Source organism: Neofelis nebulosa, chromosome 5, assembly GCF_028018385.1.
Source record: "Neofelis nebulosa isolate mNeoNeb1 chromosome 5, mNeoNeb1.pri, whole genome shotgun sequence".
Classification (NCBI taxonomy): Eukaryota; Metazoa; Chordata; class Mammalia; order Carnivora; family Felidae; genus Neofelis; species Neofelis nebulosa.
This window is the reverse complement of record NC_080786.1, coordinates 4,920,952-4,944,722: the sequence shown is the minus strand read 5'-3', so window position 1 is coordinate 4,944,722 and position 23,771 is coordinate 4,920,952. Positions and strand designations below refer to the sequence as shown.

General features: G+C 51.3%; 1 protein-coding gene across 1 annotated transcript in view; it reads left to right on the top strand.

Annotated features, from left to right (window-relative positions):
• Positions 1–22,636, top strand: part of DCLK3 (doublecortin like kinase 3) — a 52,901-nt gene extending 30,265 nt beyond the window's left edge. The window contains exons 3-5 of the mRNA XM_058729351.1: positions 12,582–12,714; positions 17,193–17,360; positions 19,455–22,636. Of these exons, the coding sequence (XP_058585334.1) occupies positions 12,582–12,714; positions 17,193–17,360; positions 19,455–19,648 (495 nt within the window). The 3' untranslated portion in view covers positions 19,649–22,636. The remainder of the gene's footprint in view (positions 1–12,581; positions 12,715–17,192; positions 17,361–19,454) is intronic.
• Positions 22,637–23,771: the final 1,135 nt, after the last annotated feature.

Below are 23,771 nucleotides of genomic sequence, written 5' to 3'. Positions count from 1 at the left end.
GTTTTCTTTCGTCTGTTCCTTTTGAAAGAGTCACCTAACAACGGTCGATGTCTCCTAATATACTGCAGACAGTAAATTATCAGTAATGGAGGCACCTTGAAAACCTGATTCATAGTTATCAACCTTGTTGAATCTCTTCTAGAATTGTGACTTCATTCCCCCCAAGGAGTCCTGAAGTGCAAATCATTTAGTAAAGGTAAATATTACAGCCGTCTGTTGTCCTCTCAATACTTGTGTTCGTGTGTGTTGCTGTCACTCCAAGAGACTGATGGCCTGTGAGCCATTTGAGGGTCTGACGTGAAGTTTCTTAAAAATCTCTGTTTTCGAAACGCCCTTCCCCTGGGGAAGCAAGTTGGTAAATCTCTTCAGGACATTCTGTGTGCATATGGATACTGTTGATCCCTCCCCAGCCTTTCATTGGCAAGGAGAGTCCACTTTTCCGTGTCTGGACAGAACCCTTCGAATCCTTTCAGCCAGTTGGATAGAACATGTAGAATCAGGTTAAAGGGCGATGTGTCTAAGAATCTATGAGGGCAGCACGCCCAGGCATTTGGCCCCAGGTGCCTTCTCAAGATGCTAAATTGGCCCTCTGGGAACCGTCTCTGATGTTTTGACCTTGTCAGATCCCAGGGTACCCCTGGAGGCCCATGAATAAATAATGGCGACCATGGCAATAATAATTCTGTTTCTGATAACTTTGGCTTTCTTTACTGGGGAGGACCTCGACCGTGTGAAGTTTGATCAGTTATGTGCGTGGCCCTGTCACTGTGGGCTTGGTGTTTTATGTCGGCTCATTAGCTTTTTCTGGGAGGGAGTTGGAAGCAGGAACACAAAGGTGTGTGCCCATGCAGGTACTGCCTGTGTCTGCGTCCAGGGGAGCCAGACGCGTCGTAAGGGCCGAGGAGCGGATAAAGAGACGGAGGGGACCCTCTGACTGGCTCTCCTGGTGACAGCGGACCTACCTTCCGGCTGTGGCAGGACCACCTGACTACAGTGGGGTAAATCAGCACTTCTCAACCCGTCTTGTGCACCGGAGGCACCTGGATCTTGATGAGAGGCGGCTGCTGATGTCGTGGGTGTGGGGAGGGGCCTGAGACGCTGCAGTTATAATAAGGCCCAGGGGATGCTAAGGGTCCACAGAGCACACCTTGCGGAGCAAGGGCTCCAACAGTGGAGGCCTCTAGTTGTCTCACGTGACCAGAAGTTTGGAGACAGGCGGTTACAGGGGTGGTTAATGGAGCAGGTCAAGCACGTCCAGGCCGTTTTTGCCATTTCTCTCAGGGCCCCCAAATGTCTACCGCTCTCCACGGATCGCATTGTCACAGCCACATAAACGGCAGGAAAAGTAGGGGGTAGACTCTTGCTGGCCTTCTCCCTTTTGAAAGTCGAAGAGAATCTGCCCCCTGGGCACACCCCCCGTTCTAGCTCGTTGGCCAGGACGCATCACGGGGCCCCCCTTGGAAAAGAGGCATGGTCGCAGTGATGGACTTGGGCCCAGTCACAATGGGCCCACCTTTCCTCGTGCAAGTTGCCCGGCGGCTGGGTGGAGTCTGGGTTCTGTGGGAAGGAAGGGGAGCCTGCGGGAGGAGCGGCACGAGCCGTGGCCGCCCTGCAGCTCAGAGTGGGCCTGGGAACCGGCGGTGCCTGGAGACGGGGTGCACACACGGTGCGTTGCCTCTGCAGACTTCTGTGTCTCCTAGAGGCGGCCGCATAGCTAGGGAGGAGGTGACCCAGCCAGCAGGCCCTGCCGGCCTGTGTATCTTCCTGTGCCAGCCAGTTAGGGAAGGGCTGTCTATGTTTCCGTGTCACATGGCCCTGCGGGGAGTATGGTTCTTTGGCCACTACACGTTTCCACCCTGTTGCTTACGCCGTGGCCTGTGTTTTAGCCTCACCTCGGCCCCCCGACCAGGTACAGTGAATGGGGCATGAGAAACTTTCCAAACGCCCATTTTCCTAGCCTAGGACACTTTGGAGATGTTCACTTGTGCTTTCTCTTGGGGACTCTGCCCAGTGGCCAGGCCCTTAGGTACCCTTCCCTGTTTGGAGGGTTTGGGTGGGGACGTAGAAACCACCCGCCAGCTGTTTCTTGAGGTCACTGAAGACAGTGTGCTCCTGGAGTGGGTGGGGGAGGGGGGGACCACCCACGTGGGCCCCTCTGGGTCCCTCCGCCGCTCAGCATGGGGCTGGCTCAGGGCCATTTTTGGGGTGGCCGCCCTCACTCTTTTCTCCATCTCTATTGTGGGATTATAGGGATGATTCTGAGTCCTCTTAGGAGGTCTCGGGGACTGCTGGTTGTAGGGCAAATCTGGGAGACTGTACCCTTCAAGAAGCCATAGATAAGACGTGCCCACCAGACCTCTGTTTGTAGAATCACCCAAACTTCATGGGTAATTTCTCTGGATCTCTTGGGAGGCTCCCAACTTCACGGAAAGTTGGGCCTCCTCATCCTATGGGACAAGGTGTCTCTCAAATGCTTTCCAAAACTTCCTCTCAGCCTGCTTTTGTTTAAACGGGCTCAGCAAAAGACAAGGTGGAGGCCATCTGGCTCTTCTGGCAGGAGCAGAGCTAAAACCGAGACCCAGGTAGTTTCAGTCCTAGTTCTGAGCTCTTCTGCAAGATGCGTGCAGTCTCTCGCATCTTTGCAAGATCTTCGACGGTTCCGTTGCTTGACTTTGGGTTGAATGATTTCCTTGGGAAGTTCTATGCCCGAGTGTGGACTTTGCTCCTTGAGAGTCGGGGAGCTGGGTGGGTTCCGGTATCAGGGAGACCGAGAAGCTGGTGGGGAGGAGCGCAGTCTTTGTGTTTCCATACGAAGAGACAGCAGAGTGTGGAAATCACACGCTAGTCCGGGCCTTTGTTTGAAAACATCCTGCTGGTTACCTCCGTCGTGTCCTCTACCAGGGCGTAATCACTCTAGTCTGAACCTGATGCTGGTGGCCCTATTTCTGTCGTTCTCCACCAGGATTCTCAACTGTGCCACTGTGCCTGCGTTTGGGCAGGATGACTGTGCTGTGGGGGCCCGTCCTGGGCATCGTAGGTTTGGCAGCCTCCTGGCACCCGCCCGCCAGAAGCCAATAGCATCCCCCGAGTTGTGACAAGCAAAGATGTTTCCAGACAGTCAGGCATCTCCGGGGCGGTGGTGGTGAAGGACCCCCCTGCCTGTACTTGTTACACTGTGACGTTGACTCTTAGCTCTGTGCTCCCCCCCCCCCCCAGGAACCCACACCTCATTAGAACTTTCCTGTCACGTGATTGTAGCACATTGCTCGCTGCTGTCTGCATCTTGCAGTTTCACAGAATTCTCAGGTCAACTCTGAGGAAGGCTTCGTCACTTGCATGTACACATGGGGAAACTGAGGCTACACTAAGCTGAGGGGCTTGTGGGAGGTCCCCCAGCTGAGAGCATCTGGCCGCGGAACCTGGGGTGTGGTCCAGTGTCTGGTTCAGATGTGGCCCGCCCCGCTGGTGAAGGAGTGGCTGGTGAGCCGGAGATGTTTCCTGGGTCACACGGGGTGGGCTCCCATTTAGCTGCTTACTTCAGGTCACCACCTGGTTGTCTGATGTGATGGGCGTCTCACTCCCAGGATGTCACAAGCTGGTTTCACCCGGAACCTGCTTCTCTCTGGACTTCTCTAACCCAGAGGATGGCTCCATCATCACAAAAACATACGTAATATTCTCCCAACTTAAGAAAACGAAACCTTGTCTTCTCCACATCCCCCTTCAGTTATTACCCCACTTTATGAACTACACACACACACACACACACACACACACACCCTGAAACATGTGTCTGTACTCACCATTTGTAGTTTTCCACGTTCCATTCTGTCCTGAACTCCAGCCAGGCTCTCACCCCCTACGGTGCCAAAACCACCCTTTTCTGTCACAAAGATGGGGCCTCCACCCACCCAGCTGCTCACGGCAGGAACCTCAGAGTCTCCCTGGAGCCCCTTTCCCCACCCTCCCCGTTCAAGTCTTCTCTCCACCCTTAGGTGGGACATTTCTCCCCACCTCCCCTCTACCACCCTAGACCAAGCCACCATCAGTCATCTCCTGCTGGGATGATTGCAGTAGCCTCCTTGCTGGTCCTCCTTCTTCCTCTAAAGGCCACCTTCCTCAAGGAGCCTGAGTGATCTTCTCCAAATGTAAATCGGACCCTGTGACTCCTCTGCTTAGGGCCATCACTGGCTTTCGGTTGCACTCAGAATAAAAGCCAAGTTCATTTCTGTGGCCTCCAAGGTCTTGCACGATATGGCTTCTGGCTTCCTCTTAAAGCTCCACTGCGAACACTGACGCCTTCACTCATTCTGCTTCTGCCCCTACTTGGTGTCCCTCCAGGCCAAGCATGCCCCTGGACCTTTGCGTTCGCTATTTCCTCCACCCAAAAAGCTTTCTCCTCGGATTACGGCTCATGCTTGACTTTTTCAGACGTCCCTTTCTCAGTGAGTTCTGCCTTAACTCTCCTATTTAAAATACCAGCCCCTGTCACTGTCAGTCCTAGCACTGTCCAGTAGAACTTTCTGTGATGATGGAAATGTCTTATCCCTGCACTGCCCGGTACAGTAGCCACTACTGCATGGGCACTTGAAATGGACCTTGGGTGTCTGAGAAACTGAGCTTTAAATCTTCTTTAAAAATAGCCACATGTGGGTAGTAGAAACGACACTGCACAACACAGCCTTTAGTTCACTTTTTCTTTTTCATAACACGTATCATTTCACATATCACACATATCATAACACGTATCACATATTCATTTGAACATTATTTATTAGTAGAAAGAAAGCTTTATGAGAGCGAGGACTTTATCTGTTTCGTTCCCTATTCCGAGTTCCTAGAACAGTACCTGGCACACAGTAGGCATCCAGACAATTGTTGGATGCATATCAGATGTTAGTTAAGTAGAAAAGAACTAGGATGAAGGCCTATCATTGGCCTGTCATATGACAGTTCCCAGGAAAGACTTTGTTTTCACTAAAGTTTTCAGTCACTCTTTTGTATTGCTGTTGACACGTAAATTGATTTTAGGCATTGGTATTTCAGTGTGAATTGGTTTTTAAGATTATCTAAGTCCACACAGCCAGTCGAAGATGGAACCTTGGAGGGAAGAGGCCAGCAGGACCCTGAAGGATCAAGAAGAAGATAAGTAGGCTTACCCCCCTCTCAGTTTTTCTTACTTGCTGTTTACCGTCTGTACTCTGCTGCCACCTTCTGTTCGGAGGTGAACATTACAACATCACATTTAAATGGAGGTACCATTTTGAAGGGGAGGAGGCTGTTCATTGTTCGGAAAAAGAAGGATTTCTCTTGAATCTTTGAAACCATCCAGATGGTTTATGGCTGCTTATGTAAATAACATGGACCACCTGGATTCAAATCGGGGAATCTTGGCGTGGCTGGAAAAGCAGGTGACGGATGCAGACGGATCGGCAGTCCAGATGGCACCGTGCCATGTAAATTCATCCCTAACACCTTGGCGGTTGGAGGGTGGCTGAAAACACAGCCCAGGAAGGAACACGACCCGGGGCCGTGGGTTTCGATGGACCAGAATACAGAGAAATGGAGATGTGGGTGAGACAAGTTCAGATGTGCGCACTGGGGCTGTGGTGGGCCCTCAGCCAAACCTCGCCCCCTAAGGTGTAGGGGAGGAATAAAACCTTTCTTCCTCCACCCTTCTGGGTTCTTTGGCAGGGCCCTGGAAATTAAGTTGACAAAAGACAGATTAACGAGAAAAACAGAGGGCCTGTGTGCATCATTCACACGTGGGAGAAATTCAGTGGTGAGTAACCCAAATGGCGAGTTGGAACTAGGGGCTTTTAGAAGCATCTTAAAGGAACAATGAGACTTCAGAGAAGTGCCAAGATAAAGGAAAAGGGGTTTTTAGGCTTTTAGGAGCAGCAAGTTACGGAAAATAAAATCGTGGGAGAACTAGTGGAAGACAGGAGTTGTTTAATAAGGTTTCTATGCAGAGTCTTTTCTCAGCGCCTCTCTGGCCTGGCCAGAGCGTCTGGATTTACAGTGGTCTGCCCTGGGGGCAGGGAGGGCACCTTCCTCACTGGAGACTTTGTGTCCTGCTTTTAAGTAGAAAGGGGAAGGTCAGAGAGTACTTCTTGCCTGCCCCTGCTATTTCTCAAGGGTCTTCAGCTCAAGAGAATCAGTATGTCAAGGTGGCATATTTTGAGGTAACATGTTCTGATCCACTGCGAAGGCTTTCTGAGGAAGGGGCATCAGAGAGGGACACTGAGTGGAGTCTTTGGCTGCCTTTTTTTTTTTTAAGTTTATTTATTTTGGAAGAGAGAGACACACACACGCAGAGACAGAGAGAGTCAGAGAGAAAGGGAGAGACAGAATCCCAAGCAGGCTCTGTGCTATCAGCATGGAGCCCTACCTGGGGCTTGAACTCCTGAACCATGAGATCATGACCCGAACCGAAGTCGGATGCTTAACCAACTGAGCCACCCAGGTGCCCCTCTCTGGCCGTCTTTATGGCAACCCAGTGTCCCATCCACTGAGAGGCCTGAGGTCCACTGTCCTGATGAAAACACACCTGGCATGTAGTGTTCATTCCTGGGTGTTCTTTGTTAAAAGAGGCATCGAGGAAATGGGAGACGATCCAGAACTTGACTGTGCACACGAACCGCCCTGGGGTCTTGTTGACATGCATGGATCTGGGGCAGCCTAGATTTCTAACCAGCCCTCAGGCAATGACAGTGCTCTTGGTTCAAGCAGTGAACTTAGAGCGGGAGGGAGCAAGGAAGGGGTGATGGTCAGGAGGGTAGGTCTTATAAGGATCAGGTGAGGATCCTCGGATGTGAAGTTAGAGAAGGCAGAGGTGATCTGGGGATCGTGATACCGGTTTCCCATCTTTGGGAGGACCGTGCCCTTCTTCAGCATCACCCCCGAGGGCAGGCTTAGAAAACAGGGTAGGGGGTGAAATTTGGAATCAATGTAGGGGTGAACCTCTTCACAAGTCACGCTGGCCATTAATGGGCTGAACTGCTGGATCAAGTTGTGGAATCTTTTCCGGGTGGAGATTTCAATCAGAGGCAAACAGTACTTGTTACAAGCTCCTGTCTGGGTGGAAAGATCTGGTGGTTTCAGAAGTCCCACAGAGGCCAGGAGGAAGAATTATCCTGGGAGGATGTCACTCATTTGATTTCGAGATTATGATAGGTCTTGCTCAGAAGCCAAGAATGGTAGGTGCCTGTTAACAAAACAAAACAAAACAAAACTCACACAGTCAGTGCATGATCTTAAAGGCAATTAAGCCGCTCATGTAGGTGAAATAAATGAGAAGCCTCGAGTCCCACTGAGGATGTGCAACTGAAGGATTGTGACATCCCTGCTGACAGCAGAAGCTGGAGACCGGAGAATTAAAACCACGAGTGGTCCCGAGCCACTTTCTGGAAGGGACAAGGGGCCCCACAGATCTTAACCACGCCCGGGTCCCAGCGCCTGCTATTGGTGGTGCTGTGGGCATGATCCTTGCTGTGGCCAAGAGAGCGGCACGAAACCGGGAAGAGGCCAGGGGCAGCATAATATGTTTCAGAAAGGCCACGGAATAATGTAAAACACAGATCTGGTGTATGAAACTGTCGGCATCAGCATCTGGACATCTAATATAATAAATGTCCAGAATAAAAGATGGCCTCTCCACCATGTTGGATCTGGTGGGTCCTTCAGTTGGGCCAGGTTTTGGAGTTGGGGTGGGGGGGATAGTTTCTTTCACATGGGGATACATATTTCATTGTGGGCTATTAAATCAACCAAATGCTTCTATTGCTGATCATTTGGTTGGGAATATTTACAAATGTTTGTGAGGGACGTATTTTTCTCAGCGATTACCCAGCAAATGTGATTAATGTAGATGATCCATCTGGAAACTCTCGGCACCGCACTATGTTTTGTCCTTCCCTTCCAAACTAGATTTTCTAGTCTAGGTTACTCTGATAATTACCTCCCTGTCTCCTTCCGGGCTGTATCCGTCTCGATACGCAGAGCAAAACCGAATCGAGTTTTTGTCTACGTCTGTGACTTCCCCTTCGGTTAGGTTAATTATGGAGGCATTGATTAGGCGGCCTTGGGGTGACTCAGGCTCAGTAATTAAGACACACGTTCTGCTTACAGAGACGTAAGCTCACTGGCAGGATCCAGAGCAAGTTCTGAGAGCTTACTCAATGCTGGCGGAAGCGGGGAGCGCTGCCTGCCCCGGATTTTTGGGTGTTGCCTTGCCCTTGGCTCTGTTGGGGCTCAGGGAGAGCTGGAATCTTCCCATTGCCCTCGGCACCCCCCAAACACTGCTGGGAGCACTGGGGGCCTTCGCCCCTATTCCAGTAGAGATGTGCGAGCCTGTGCCCGCAAACAAGTTGATAATTGCTCCTACAGCTCCTATAGGTGGCCCCAAGGAGCCTCTTGCCTGGGGTGATACCAGCCAGGCTTGTCCCTGTTTTACTGTCGCTCGGTAATTAACTGCTCAGCTGGCCTGTGCCCTGAGCAGTCAGCTTCTATGTAAGAGTGGGGACCGGGGATGGAGCAGAGAATGGCCCAGGGCCGTGCCTGGTTTGGAGAGGGAAAATATCAAGGATGGCTTCTGGCACTTCCATTTGCCGGAAGTCAGTCCTGCTCTCCAAGAGGTCACGAAGGCGAAAATAATAGGGTTTACTGCACAAACACTCGTGGCGTGGTTCTTAGGAGCCAGGCGCTCTTTATAACACCTTAGAAATATATATATATATATATATACATATATATATATATATATATTTAAATTTTTATTTATTTTTGAAGGAGAGAGAGTGAGCATGAGCTGGGGAGGGGCAGAGAAAGAGAGACACAGAATCCGAAGCAGGCTCCAGGCTCTGAGCTGTCAGCACCGAGCCCGACGCGGGGCTCGAACTCACAGACCGTGAGATCATGACCTGAGACAAAGTCTGATGCTTAACCGACTAAGCCACCCAGGCACCCTGCACCTTCGAAATATGAATTCATTAAGTTGTCATTACACATCCCATTCACCCCTCACTTTATAAATGAGGAAGTGGATGCACAGAGAGGGCAGGTTGCTTAGCCAGTTACACAGTAAATGCTGAGCTGGAGTTGAACCCTGGCAGGGGGGCTTCAGAGTCTGTGCTTGTGACACTGACTCTTCCCGCCAAGGGTTATTTCCGTGCAGGCCATGAGGAAGCCCGCCCAAGCCTTACCCCCGCCTGCCTGCCATCACCCCCCTGCCCGCCATCACCCCGCAGAACCAAGAGGCGAGGGGACCAGAGGCACACCTCTGTCAGGAGGGGGCAGAGCTCGTCTCTCAACTCTGAATTTTACCAAGTTGTTACAAAAAAGGGCTTTTGCCATGGACCCCTTAGATGGTGCTGGGTCCAGGAAGGGTGCCTCTAGGGGCTGTGTCCCTGGGGCATTTCTGCTGTGTGACCAAGATCCCCAGAACACTGGCTCGCTATCTGGGTTTCAAGACAGCAATAGGGGCCATAAATTTTGTTTTGTTTTGTTTTTAATTTGAGAGAGAGAGAGAGAGAGAGAGAGAGAGAGAGAGAGAGAGAAGGAGAATTGCAAGCAGACTCCACACTCAGTGCAGAGCTGAACACAGGGCTTGATCCCATGACCCTGGGATCATGACCTGAGTCAAAAATCAAGAGTTGGAAGCTCAACTGACTGAGCCACCCAGGTGGCCCTTTAATTTGTTTTTTAAGTGGAAAATGAAAGTTTTATTGAGAACTTGCCTTGGGAAAAAAAACCCCAAAATATAAGTGTATGTAATCTTATATTTAATAAAACTTATGCTTTAATTAAAACTATGCATTAATTTCTCCCCCCAGCTTAATTGAGGTATAATTGACAAATAAAATAGTAATATTCTTAAAGTATTCAACATGATGATCTGATGCGTGTATACATTGTGGAAGGATTCCCACAATCCAGTTAATTCCCACATTCATCACCTCATAGACTTACCTTTTGTTTTGTTTTGTTTTTGGTAAGGATGTTTATTAGCAAATTTCAAGTACACGATACGGAATTATTACCCACAGTCACCATCCTGTACATTGGATTCCCAGAACATATTCAACTTTTTTTTAAGTTTGTTTATTCATTCTGAGAGAGAGAGAGAGAGAGAGAGAGAGAGAGAGAGAAAGAGAGAGAGGGAGAGAACAAGCAGGGGAGGGGCAGAGAGAGAGAATCCCAAGCAGGCTCTGAGTTGACTCGGGGCTCGAACTCACAAACCGTGAGATCGTGACCTGGGCCGAAATCAAGAGTCAGACACTTACCCGACTGAGCCACCCAGCGCCCCCAGAGTATATTCATCTTATGACTGAACGTTGGTACCCTTGGACCACCTTTCCCGGTGCCCCATCCCCCCCACCCCCGCCCTGGTCCCTGGCGACCATTCTACTCTTTGTAAGAGCTGGACTTCTTCCATTTGTTTTTCAAGACTCCACTCTTCTCTCTTCCCTCTTACGGATGAATTCTCCTTTGGGCCTGAGACCTTGACAGCCCCAAGTATTGTCCTTTCTATTGGGGGGCAGGGCGCCAGGCAGGATGTGGTTGTGCGGGCTGCCGGCACCTTTCCCAAGAGGCAGACAAGGCCGGAGGAAAAGATACCACGCTCGCAGAATCCGCCCTTCAAAGCTCCCCGGTTGAGGCCGTGCGGCCTTCTTGCCGTGACAAAATGAGGTCAGAGTGATCGCTGGCTGGCAAGGCTGCTAAAGGGGCTCGGAACACCTTTCTGAGGTGGAAGCAGCGTCTTCCAGGTGTGCACAGACAGGCGGCCAGGGGAGCCCCAGAGCGGGGCCCACGTGGGGCCCCGAGCCGCGTCAGCCAGAAGAGTGGGAAGCAGGCAGGTATCGCCCAGGCGTGCTTCGCTCGCCACCTCCTGGGAATGAGGGGCTGTGGGGACCCTTTGGCTTGTGCCTTTATTTCTTGGTGGCTTGGGACTTCGTCAAGGTGAGACTCCTATGGGGAAGGCAACTGCTTGAGGCTTAGCATTGTCTGATATGTTTGTCGAACAAACCTGCTGCGGGCTGCCTTTCTGCATTGCTTATTTGGGTACCAGCGCGTATGGAAGAAGGTTGGAGTTTTGATGTGCCCGATTTAACCCTTCCGCAAAGTGGAAAACGGCCTCCATAGCATGGAGGGAACCAATGCATCGTTTACTTGCTGCGAGATAGGCTAGCTTTGCCCCCTCACACGACGTCTGTACCTTTATCCGGTCTTGCGGGGTGGTCCAAACACCTGCTATGCTCACCTGTTGAGATTCATTTCTTCTAGGTGAAGCCCCGCCTCTTCCTAACACATCATCTAGCACGCATATGAACTTGAGGGTGAAGGAGGACAGGATTCATTGACCTGGCGGTGGGAATTGGTTTACCAGCCATCAGAAAGCCAGTCACCAGGATTTGTTTGAAAGAGGGAGACTCAGGCTGGATCCCCTTTGACGAGGACAGAGGAGGGCAGCGGTTCTCCGCACTCATTTCAAAGTGGTGAGGGTGGCCGTCTTTTCCGTGTTCTCAAAATGACTGATTCTGCCCTTCTCTAAAACCCGATGGAAATGGGGTCTCAAGGAAGAATCAGAGCTGACTTCTTTTGCCTTCATGAAAAACGTTAACAGAGCCCAGTGTATCAGTTCACATACGCAGGAATAAATCACAGTTCAGTAGCATTAATTCTGCATTATGTGCAGACAAGGACAACCACCTCATCCTGATTTGCCCGAGGCTGTCCCAGTTTTAACATCCTGGGGACCCTTCAGCCCCCGGCAGCTTGGGACCGTTGGTTACTCTAGATGAGAACTTTGCAAGGTAGATTATGGATACTGAATGGAACTCCTGACATAAGCCTTCTTGCTGGAAATGATCACCACCCCCCTTCTTTTTAAACAAATGAGAAAACAGAGGCTTCGATTAGTAAAGAAATCAGTCCACGACCATCCAGCGGCAAGTCTGGGATTCGGAATTGAAGACTCCGGGTCTGTTTGGTCCTTAACGCCTCCCGCTGCCCCCAAATTAGGGCCTGTACTTAGCCTGTTCCACTGCTTGTCTACTTCTCTCCTTCCAATTCTTACTTTCCCTTTCTTTTTTTCTCCTGCCCAGATTCTGCATTACCCGCCAGGAATTCTCTAGTCCTCCCTAAAGCTAGTCGGTGCTCAAAAAATCATTGATCCTTGTGCCAACTCAGTGGTGCCCAATGGAAGTTTCTGTGATGATGGAAATGTTCGCTCTGTATTTGCACCGTTCAGTATGGTAGCCATTAACCATCCGTGGCTCTTGAGCACTTGAAAGGTGGCCAGTGCATCTGAGACACTATATTTTCAATTTGATTTGATTTTAATAGCCATCTGTGGCAATATGGTGCTGCCATGTTGGACAGCACGGGGAATCTAACTCCTTTGTTTCTTAGTTGAAAAGGTGAGCGAGCATCTGTCACTGCAGTCAGGTTGGGCTTATCAACGATGAGCTCCTCTAGGTTTATCGTTTGCTTATCCCGATCTTGCACGGTTGTTGTCTCGTTCACTTTCCTTCTTCGCTCTCATCACAGTTTTGGTGATTTGGGGTTTTGTGTTCTGACAGGTTCAGCGAAATGAGGACAAATCTACCACCTTGAAACTGGCTGATTTTGGCCTTGCAAAGCATGTAGTGAGACCTATATTCACTGTGTGTGGGACCCCAACGTATGTAGCTCCTGAAATTCTCTCTGAGAAAGGTAGGTGTTATACATTGCTCCGTGGGATGCTAGCTCCCTTACTAACAAATGTTTTATTTTTAATATTTCATATTTTCCACTTTTCAATACGGAGCAGTCGAAAATCTCAGCGTGTTGGCACCCAGCTGGCACTTGGATTTTAACGGGAATATTTGAAGCTGATCTTGACCAGAGCACGTGGACTTTTTCCTCATCGGGGCAGCCCTCATAGAGGAGTGTGTGTGTGTGTGTGTGTGTGTGTATGTTGTCAGGATCGTGAAATGATGGAAAATTGGCTGGGGAACTCAAGCGAGCAAGGCCATTTATGCCACTGGCCCCAGGATATCTCTAATGGGAGAAAATTGAAGTGGTTCTTATGGTAAGCAGCTTACAAATTTCTCCACCAACCTTGCATTTTAAGGAACAAGGTGTCCCATTTCAAACCCCGTGAGTAATATTTATTACCAGTTTGTATATATAGTATGAAGATCCAGTGAACGGTTTTAGTGACACATTCTGTAAAGTGTATAAAAGGAGACTGTTATTATTATTATATGGCTCCAAATACATGAATGACCATTTAGCCCCCATGGCCACTTTGAGAGAGATCCATTTAGGCCCTGTATGTAAGATGGGAAAGCTCGGGATGGGTTGTGGGGCCGGTGGGGAAGATGGGGAGACTCTGGATGGGTTGTGGGGCCGGTGGGGAAGATGGGGAGACTCTGGACTGGTTGTGGGGCCAGTGGGGAATATGGGGAAACTCTGGACGGGCTGTGGGGCTGGTGGGGAAGATGGGGAAACTCTGGATGGGTTGTGGAGTCTGTGCGGAAGATGGAGAGACTCTGGACAGGTTGTGGGGCCGGTGAGGAAGATGGAGAGACTCTGGATGGGTTGTGGGGCCGGTGAGGAAGATGGAGAGACTCTGGATGGGTTGTGGGGCCGGTGGGGGAGATGGGGAGACTCTGGACGGGTTGTGGGGCCGGTGGGGGAGATGGGGAGACTCTGGACGGGTTGTGGGGCCAGTGGGGAAGATGGGGAGACTCTGGATGGGCTGTGGGGCCGGTGGGGAAGATGGGGAGACTCTGGACGGGCTGTGGGGCCGGTGGGGAATATGGGGAGACTCTGGATGGGTTGTGGGGCCGGTGGGGAAGATGGGGAGACTCTGGATGGGTTGTGGGGCCGGTGGGGAAGATGGGGAGACTCTGGACTGGTTGTGGGGCCAGTGGGGAATATGGGGAAACTCTGGACGGGCTGTGGGGCTGGTGGGGAAGATGGGGAAACTCTGGATGGGTTGTGGAGTCTGTGCGGAAGATGGAGAGACTCTGGACAGGTTGTGGGGCCGGTGAGGAAGATGGAGAGACTCTGGATGGGTTGTGGGGCCGGTGAGGAAGATGGAGAGACTCTGGATGGGTTGTGGGGCCGGTGGGGGAGATGGGGAGACTCTGGACGGGTTGTGGGGCCGGTGGGGGAGATGGGGAGACTCTGGACGGGTTGTGGGGCCAGTGGGGAAGATGGGGAGACTCTGGATGGGCTGTGGGGCCGGTGGGGAAGATGGGGAGACTCTGGACGGGCTGTGGGGCCGGTGGGGAATATGGGGAGACTCTGGATGGGTTGTGGGGCCGGTGGGGAAGATGGGGAGACTCTGGATGGGTTGTGGGGCCGGTGGGGAAGATGGGGAGACTCTGGACTGGTTGTGGGGCCAGTGGGGAATATGGGGAAACTCTGGACGGGCTGTGGGGCTGGTGGGGAAGATGGGGAAACTCTGGATGGGTTGTGGAGTCTGTGCGGAAGATGGAGAGACTCTGGACAGGTTGTGGGGCCGGTGAGGAAGATGGAGAGACTCTGGATGGGTTGTGGGGCCGGTGAGGAAGATGGAGAGACTCTGGATGGGTTGTGGGGCCGGTGGGGGAGATGGGGAGACTCTGGACGGGTTGTGGGGCTGGTGGGGGAGATGGGAAGACTCTGGACGGGTTGTGGGGCCAGTGGGGAAGATGGGGAGACTCTGGATGGGCTGTGGGGCCGGTGGGGAAGATGGGGAGACTCTGGACGGGCTGTGGGGCCGGTGGGGAATATGGGGAGACTCTGGATGGGTTGTGGGGCCGGTGGGGAAGATGGGGAGACTCTGGACTGGTTGTGGGGCCAGTGGGGAAGATGGGGAAACTCTGGATGGGCTGTGGGGCTGGTGGGGAAGATGGGGAAACTTTGGATGGGTTGTGAGGTCGGTGGGGAGAAGGGAGAGAGTTTCCCAGCAGCAGCATGGGGAAAAGGTAAGACAAGGAGATGGGAATGTGCATGGGGATTGGTGGTAGAGACATTAGGAAGACTGGTCTTCTCAGTGTTGCAGAGGGAAGTTCAGTTGGCTTAATGGGGTTGAGCCTGGGGTCTCCACAAGCGGGGAGGCTGAGGAGAGGAATTTGGACTCAGCGTGGCCAGGCAGAGTAGCCATGGCGGTGTGGAGACAGACAGGAGAATGCTGAGCAGAAGAGACAATGTTAGTGGAGGTGTCGATGAGCTGGGTAAGAGAAGAAGGGAAGCGGATAGTCTACCTGGACGCTTAGGGAAACCTCGGCATTGGTGCTGGTACCAGCTAAGATCGGGTGTTAGAAAGAAAGCTGCCTGGGGAGATGGGGGTGGATACGTTAAAATTTTAAATGCACCGACTTGGTAGCGATGTGAGAATGGACACTGGGGTTGTCCACTTGGCGGGGAGGTCAAGTCCTGGGCTGACCGTGCCTTTTTGAGACTCCTCGACTCAGGAATGGCAGTCCAAGTGGGCAAGGTAACGAGCCCCTCATGGTACCAGCAAGGGCATCTGGGGGAAGAGTCTGGAGGGAGGCCAGGAGTTGGGGGATGAGTGAGAGAAGGATGGGTTAGCGGGGGACAAGGCAGTGGAGGCAGGAAGAGGAAGAGGAAATTACTATGTCATGGAGGCCAGCAGTGGGGGGGCGCGGGGGGCAGATTTCAAGATGGGAGGCTGAGCCGAACCAGACCCTCCTGAGCAGGAATTCTAGAACAGAACTGAGAAAAGACCAGTGAAGTGGGCCAGAAAGAGGTCAGGAATGATTTGTTTCTCTAATAATTTTCTGCTGATTTGTCTTGACAACATTGCTCTGGGGCTTAATAATGAATTCATAAGAATTATTAATTTGGAATAACTTCCAACCTACAGCTGCCGACAGTTTTCCTTTTCCAAAGGTAAAAAGTTGCAAAGTGTTTGCAGATGTATATACTGCTGTTTACAGAGTGTTGTGACGACGATTGGGCACAATCGTTTGCTAGAACGGTTTTTGCAGTTCTAGCAAAAACCGTTATTGTTTATTTCTTTGCGCATTTAGTTTCCAGAAAGTTATTTCAAGCATATACTAAGAGAGGTGCATAAATATTTAATAGGTAAGGATGTTCGCCACAGAATTACTTACAGTGTAAAAAAATTAGGGAACACGTACATTACATCAGAGAGGATTTATTATATCAAGGGAATACTAACAGCTCTTAGAAATCATATTCCTTAAAGATTTTTAAATGTTCTTTATGGGAAGTTCCTATATAGGAAATACCATGATATATTAAGTGTGTGAAATAAGGGATAAGATATGGACAATGTGATTTTAATTTTATTACAGAAAATATAAGTGTGAAACGTGTGTTCATGGGAGATACAAGTCTATAATCAGAGAAGAGAGTCAGTAAAAAAAATTTATATTAATACATATTAAATTTTTTCCTAATGTTTATTTATTTTTGAGAAAGACAGAGAGAGAGAGAGAGAGACAGTGTGAGTTGGGGAGGAGCAGAGAGAGAGGGAGACCCAGAATCCGAAGCAGGCTGCAGGCTCCGAGCTGTCAGCACAGAGCCCGACGCGGGGCTCGAACTCACGAACCGTGAGATCCTGACCTGTGCCCAGTTGGATGCTTAACTGACTGAGCCCCCCAGGCGCCCCAGTAAAAGTACTTTTTAACGGTGAGGAGACGATGAATGCCTGGGACGTAGAGGCTGCTGGTGCAGACCAAGGCTTCTCGAAACATCTCTGGTGAAGGTTTTAACTTTTCTAATATAATGGGGACCCTGCTACAGGGTGACTAGATCACTGCTCATGCCACATGCAAGTTACCACGTGTGTTCGACAACCCCCGAACTCCGATGTCTATACTCTCTTCATGGAGATGTGTCCTCGATCATGCGGTCGGATGTCACAGTCCTGCCAAATTGCTCCGAGTTTCCAATTGTTTATTTTCAATTTCTGTGCCGATCTTTATCACAGACCGGTAATAAAACATCACAAACTGCTGGTTGTCCGAGGACCAAACGTTGAGTACCAGAGGTGCAGACCCGTGTTTATAGAAGCTGGTAGCAAAGCCGACCCTCATGTTTAGACGTGGCTGGTGCTTATCGAAAGCTGAGGTCTCTGTGACCTTGAAACCCCAGTTCTCCACTCTTTCTCCCCTCACATCTGACCCAGCCTGGCCTCCGTTTCGCTTGTGTCTCTGCCTGTCGCACAGGTTACGGGCTGGAAGTGGACATGTGGGCCGCGGGCGTGATCCTCTACATCCTTCTGTGTGGCTTCCCCCCCTTCCGCAGCCCGGAGCGGGACCAGGACGAACTCTTCAACATCATCCAGCTGGGCCGCTTCGAGTTCCTGGCCCCTTACTGGGACAATATTTCTGACGGTGAGATTGGGGCTTCCCCGAGCAGGAGGAGAGGGGACGTGGGAGCTGGAGCCTGTCCTGGGTTCTGACCGCAAAGCAGGTTTTAGGTGTGGAATGAGACGCGCAGAGGGCCCACTGCAGAACTGGGCACAGCCGCGGGCCGTTGACAGGTGCCTCCTCCTTTGTCTCCTGGAAGCTTCCTGAAGATTTCTTTGTGTGGCACTCCGAAAACATGACTTGCTTTAGGTTCAGTGAAAAAGTTTGACCACTGGTTGCAGTCACTAGATGCTTTTTCTTAAGGCAACGGAGGACCCTTAGAACGGAAGAATGTTGACAGCGCAGATCCCTCATTTGGAAAGGTCCAAGTCCTCTCGTATATAGACGTGCTGTGAGTTGAACAGACTAGGAGTGCATATCTCGCTCGTGAACAGCCAGGGGTCCTGGAGGGGTATACGTGGGACCCAGGGGCTCTGGCAGGTAGGGCGTGAAGGCCTCAGCTACTTTCAGTGGAGCAGAAGCACGCGGGGTCTTTTTGGCCCTTTCAAATGCAACTTTCCCCCTTTTTGCTACTGATTGGTTGGTATCGCCCAGCGCCCTTGTAGAATTGGGAACTAGACATTCAGGGAGTTTGAGTCTTTGAGTCTTTAGCTTAAAACGTAGCAGTGATAACTTTACTTTGCCTCGATTTTCCTCCGACCACGTCACCTAAGATTAGTTATCAAACTGCCCTCACCCCCAGCCTCAGTCTCCTTACTTGGGGTTGGGAGATGAGGGAAGGAGAAGGCTTCATTTTTTCCTGAAAAAATGGTGGAGTGAGGGTCTTGAGCTGATCAAGCCAACGGCGACTTGGGAACTGAAGAGCTGAAAATCATTTTAGAAGGTTCTGTGCAGCAGTGTCCTTAGATTTGGGGATGGTGGCCCCTGCCCTGAGCCCCATACCTTAGAGGGCCCTGCTCTGGTTACACCTGACCCACAGAGTGAGGAGACTCTGGAGTCAAGGACATGTGTCTCCCCAGAGCCCAGATTCCCCCCGCTTCTAGATCCCTTAATCAGGACCCCAGAATCCCCTGGCCAAATGGCTCAGGCCCACTCCCAAGACTGGGGAGACCTCTTTTCCCAGCCACTCCCCACAGTGAGCCAAGGGGCGCCTGTTCAGAGGGGTAGAGAGACCTTGGACATGTGGCCAGGTGTCCAGTGGTCCACACCTGTCCATGTGAGTCTGAGAATTTCCAGTTTAAGCCTGACCTGCTCGCCGCTGAGTCCTTTGAGGACCTGGACGGAGTGATGCTGGCCGGATGGGTACCAGGGCACTTTGTGGGCGGAGCTTGAAGTGGGTGGGGCAGGAGAAGTCCTGCGGCTTCCATGCCCAAGAGGTGGTTGGACAGGGGTGTGGAGGCGGGGCTGATTGGTGGCTGAGCAGCTGATCGAGAGCCAAGGGTCATCCCCCGAGAAAGGTTCTCACGTGTTTGAAAAGGAGGCTCAGGGAGCTGGCCAGGGAGAGCCAGCAAGTCCCAGGAGGAGAAATCTTTTCTCCTGGTCTTGGGCAGAAAATGAAGTGCATTTTGAATTTGTGCTCTTTTTTACTCCGGTTTCTTTCACACGTTTCTCAGTTTTGTCAATGCGAAGGCATATTTACCAACCTAGGAGACTGAACATATTTTCCTTAACAGCCCGACGATCGATTTCACAACTTAAGATCCATGGACATATGGTAGGTGGCCCCCATTTGTTCCCTTGCACTGGGCGCCGTGGCTATCACGGGTGGGGCCTGGCCTGTGACTCTAGAAATGAACAGTCGTCCTCTAGAGCTGTGCTGTCCCAACATGGTAGCCCGTAGCTGCACGTGGCTCCGGAACTTTACGTGTAGAGTAGCTGAAGGTAAACAGAAGAAACGTTCAGTTCCCCGGTCTCACTAGCCGGATTTCAGACGCCCAGTGGGTAGTGCAGACCTGGAAGGTTCCCAACGTCACGGAAAGTTCTGCGGGGCAGCGCGGCTCCAGCGTAGCTCGCGTGGTGCTGACACGGATGTTTGTGCTCTTACCTCCTGCGTGGGGAGAACCGTTTCGGAGGCACCCGCATTCACTTCTTTCCCCCCTCCTTCTCTCACCTCAACAGCTGCCAAAGATCTGGTGAGCCGGTTGCTGGTGGTGGACCCCAAAAAGCGCTACACCGCCCACCAGGTCCTTCAGCACCCCTGGATTGAAACGGCGGGAAAGACTAGCTCGGCGACCCTACCAAAGGAGGTGCCCCCCAGCAGTGAGGGGCACGCCCGGAGCCAGCACAGGCGGTCTGCGGAGAAAGCCTTGTAGCCCCCGCCTCGGGTACCGGTCAGCCCCCTTCTCCCCCAAGGGCAGAGAAGGAGCTAGAAGTCCAGGAGACAGACAGAATCAGGAGAGGGGGAGAAATGCTTCGTATGTTTTAAGGCGTATTTTACAGAAACAAACTTGAGTCTTAATGTTACATGTTGTACCATATTTTTAGATTTGTATATTTGGAGACTTTAATACATTTTGGGGGCAGGGGGCGGGGAGGCCGTCGGTGAGGACTTTTTGGTAATAATGCTGTGTTTTGCCTCCTCCTCGTAACCCAGTCCATGGTATACTACCTGAGTGGTGCTTGCCAGGATCTGAACTCCCCCTGCGAGGTTAACAAGGCAAATCGTGCTCTTTCTCTGTTAATAAAACGTGCTCTGACTGACAGAAGTGGGTTGTATTCTGCTTGCTTCTTAATGCTGGTGATGGGAGCCTGGGAATTCTAGTTTAGACATGCTTCCTAAGACCGATGTGACTACATGTAAATGTTGTGACGGACACTTGACTAACTGGCAGGACGCGTTTATTTGGGATGTGCTCGTCTCGCTGTCCAGCGTGTCCTGAAAATCCATTCTGGTGCTGTCGGAGAAATGGAAAAAAAAGAAATCGTTGATTTATTCTTGCCCCTTCAGTACCCCTTTATTCTGTTTTTCAGCCGAGTGTACCTGAGCCTGAGTCATTTCCACATGAAGTTAGGCACTCAGGCTGTGACTGTGGTAACATTTTCAGATCACCCGGGAGCCATTTAGTGCATTAATATGTCAGCGATGCAGTCAATGGATTACACTCAGGCTCGAAGTTGCTCAGACAGTTCAGGCACGTTCCTACCTGCAGGGCAGACACGCGGAGGGCACGGGATGCGTGTGCTCTGATCATTTCAGTCCAGGTTTCTGGGTGGAAACCCTGGGCTTTTCAGATGACGTGGGGGCGGGATACGCGTGAGCTGAAAGCAAAACGTAATTCTCATGTTTCCCGAATGGACCTTTCTGGGTTATATGTAACTCGGCCAGTGGGACGCAGAACCAGCCCCCAAGTGTGGGTTTCGCCCCCTGCCCCCTCCTTCCCTAATGATGCTGGAGTCATCTGGTGGAGGATGCACATCGGGAAAACGGGAGGAGCCAGAGAGAGCGTTTAGTGTAAGGAATCGCTTAACCGGGTATTGAAACCTACAAAAACACCCTGGAGACTCTGAAGTAATTTGGCAACGGTAACGGCAGGAAGCGGCTTCCGATCCTGGGTGGGGAACCGAAGGAAGAGCCTGGGCCATGAGAACCTGGCAACTTGGAGGAGAATCGCCTTGTGGGTGCTGAGTAGGCCGCCCTGAACCCCCTTGAAGACCGAAGGGAACAAACAGGTTGTGGGGCTGGCAGCTCTCAGCCGTCACACCTCCCTCCCGGGGCAGGCTGTGTCCAATGACTGGTGCACGCAGGGGACGAAGGCTCAGCCCCCACACCCCCGTGGGGACAATGCCAAAGGGCCATCCCAGCCTCAGGGCTCCTCGTGGGCATTGGCTGAGCCCTTCGGTGACACTGCTTCCCAGCCCAGCATCCGCCTGGCCCAGGCTTGCTTCTTTCTGTCCTCGGAGGTGACAGGGGAGACCACGCCCTGATACACCGTCTGCCCATCTCCGTCCCACGGTTGGCTTCCCAGGAGACGGGGCTCCGAAGGTCGAGCTGGGACCCACACACCTGAGGAGGGGATGCTGCTCGGTACATGGACTCTTGTTCCGCAAACATCGAAAGAGGCTGGAAGCTGGAGCCCAGTTGCTCCCGGAAGGTCACCAGAGGCGCTAAGTCCAAGTGAGAACGTTCAGTTCGCGTTCGCGTCGGTTGATATCAGGTGGTTCTCCTGACCACTGTCTCTGAGCCATTTCTCCTGTTGACTTCTGTGATGCCACGTTTCTCTGATCTTCTTACCCGCTTCTCTGTCTTCTCCTTTGGGACTCCTGTACCAAGTTCAGCCTCCTTCCAGTTGCCAAAAGCTGTTTCATCATCAGGATGAAACATCAGGAAAACGCAAATTAAGACCACAATGACATAATACTGTGTACGTATGAGAATGGCTAGAAGTTAATGGCCACAGTGAAAAGACTGACCGTACCAAGCGTTGGTGAGGATTTGAAGCAACCGGAACTCTCTCTCTCTCTCTTTTTAATATGCACTTATTTTGAGAGAGAGCGCATGTGGGGGAGGAGCAGAGAGAGAGAGGGAGACAGAGAATCTGAAGCAGGCTCCGAGCCGTCAGCGCAGAGCCCGACGCGGGGCTTGAACTCACGAACTGCGAGGTCACCATGGCCTGAGCCGAAGTTGGACGCTTAACCCTGAGCCTCCCAGGCACAACCGGAACTATCGTAAGGGGCAGGGGAGCGTTTTCAGTGGTCCTCCCCCTCTGGAGAGCAACTTGGCAGTTCCTTTAATCGTATGCCGACTGTGTGATGCAGCCATTCCCCCTCTGGGTATTTTTGAGAGAAATTACAGTGTGTGTCCGCACAAAGGCTTACGCACAAATAGTCATAGGTGCTGTGTTTGTGGTAGCTCAAACGTACAAACAGCCTGAATGTCCGTAAATTGGTGATGTATAAATTATGGTGCATCCATGCGGTGCATACAGTTCAGCAATAACAAGGAGTGAACTCTCGAGACGAGCCACAACACGGACAAAAAGAAAAACGTGAAAAGTGATTAGACTGAACAGAAGAGGCCAGACCGAAGCAGCTTATGTTCTCTGTGATCCCTTTTGCCTACAGTTCTAGAAGCTGAAAACTAAGCCACAGAGCAGATCGGGGTTGCCCGGGGACAGGAGGGAGGAGGGATCCCCAAGGAACAACACCAGGTAACTTTGGGGGTGAGGGATACGCTTGTTATCTCGAATGTAATGATGGGTCTGTGGGCGCGTACACGTCGAAACTTAACAAATTGTGCACTTTTCACTTTGTGCTGTATATTGTGTGTCACTTACACCTCAATAAAGCTGTTAAAAAATATAGTTGCAGTTGCTTCAAGACCAGTCCTAGACCCTCTTCCTTGCCCCCGTACTCTCTCTTGGCAGTTTCACCTGCACTGGCTGTAGATTTGCAGGTGATCGTCTGCCTGCCTCCCCCAGGATGTCTCCAGCCCAGGCTTCTGGGCTCAGACCGTCTGTCCTACCGGCCCTGTGACACATCCAGGTGTAGGTTCAAGTTCCTCCAGGCCAGAATGTGTGATCATCACCCCACCCACACCTGGCCCTTCTCCGTTGCTCCCTATCGCACAGAACGGGTCTGCTGGGCAAGTTCAAAACTCTGGCATCATCCTCGATCCCTCCATCTGCCACCTCGAATCCAGCCCATCCCCGTTGAATTTACTTCCTTAGTGTTTCTTGAATCTAGCCACTGAACCTCCTTGGTTCCCCTCCTGATGGGCCCTAAGGTTGTTTCTTGTTCGTTGTTTATTGTTAACAAGCACACTGCCTTCACCACTGTGTATACATGTCCTTGTGCCCAGAGACACGGGAGAGATTCTCTTCTTACACACAGAGGATACTTACACTTCTTACATGTAGAGGATATGGCCACGTTGATTTTGAATTACTTTACCTTCTCACAGAGATGCATGAAGCTTTCCTCTTTTCCCTTAGGGATTCCCACATGACTTTTGTTTTTTAATGCTAGAATGTTACTCTCTGGCCATACCCAAAAAGTAGGAACGCAGAAGCTGCTTTCTATTCCAGCATTTGTGTAGCACTTCATGGCTTCTGAATTAAGCATTTTTTTTAAATGTTTATTCATTTTTGAGAGAGAGCACGCTTGTGCACGAGCAGGGGCGAGGGACAGAGAGCGAGAGAGAGAGAATCCCAAGTAACCTCCATGCTCAGCATGGAGCCCGATATGGGGCTTGATCCCACGACCCCGAGATCATGACCTGAGCCAAAATCAAGAGTTGATGCTCAACTGACTGAGCCACCCAGATGCCCCAGCACTTTATAGCTTTTGGTGTGAATGTCTATTAAGTATCTCATTCTAACCTTAAACCAATAGCACTGGGAGGTATAGTTATCAGCCCCACTTAATCATCTGGGAGACAGTGGCTCAGAGAAGTGACCTCCCTTCCTCAATGTCACTCGCCAGCTGCCAGGTATGGAC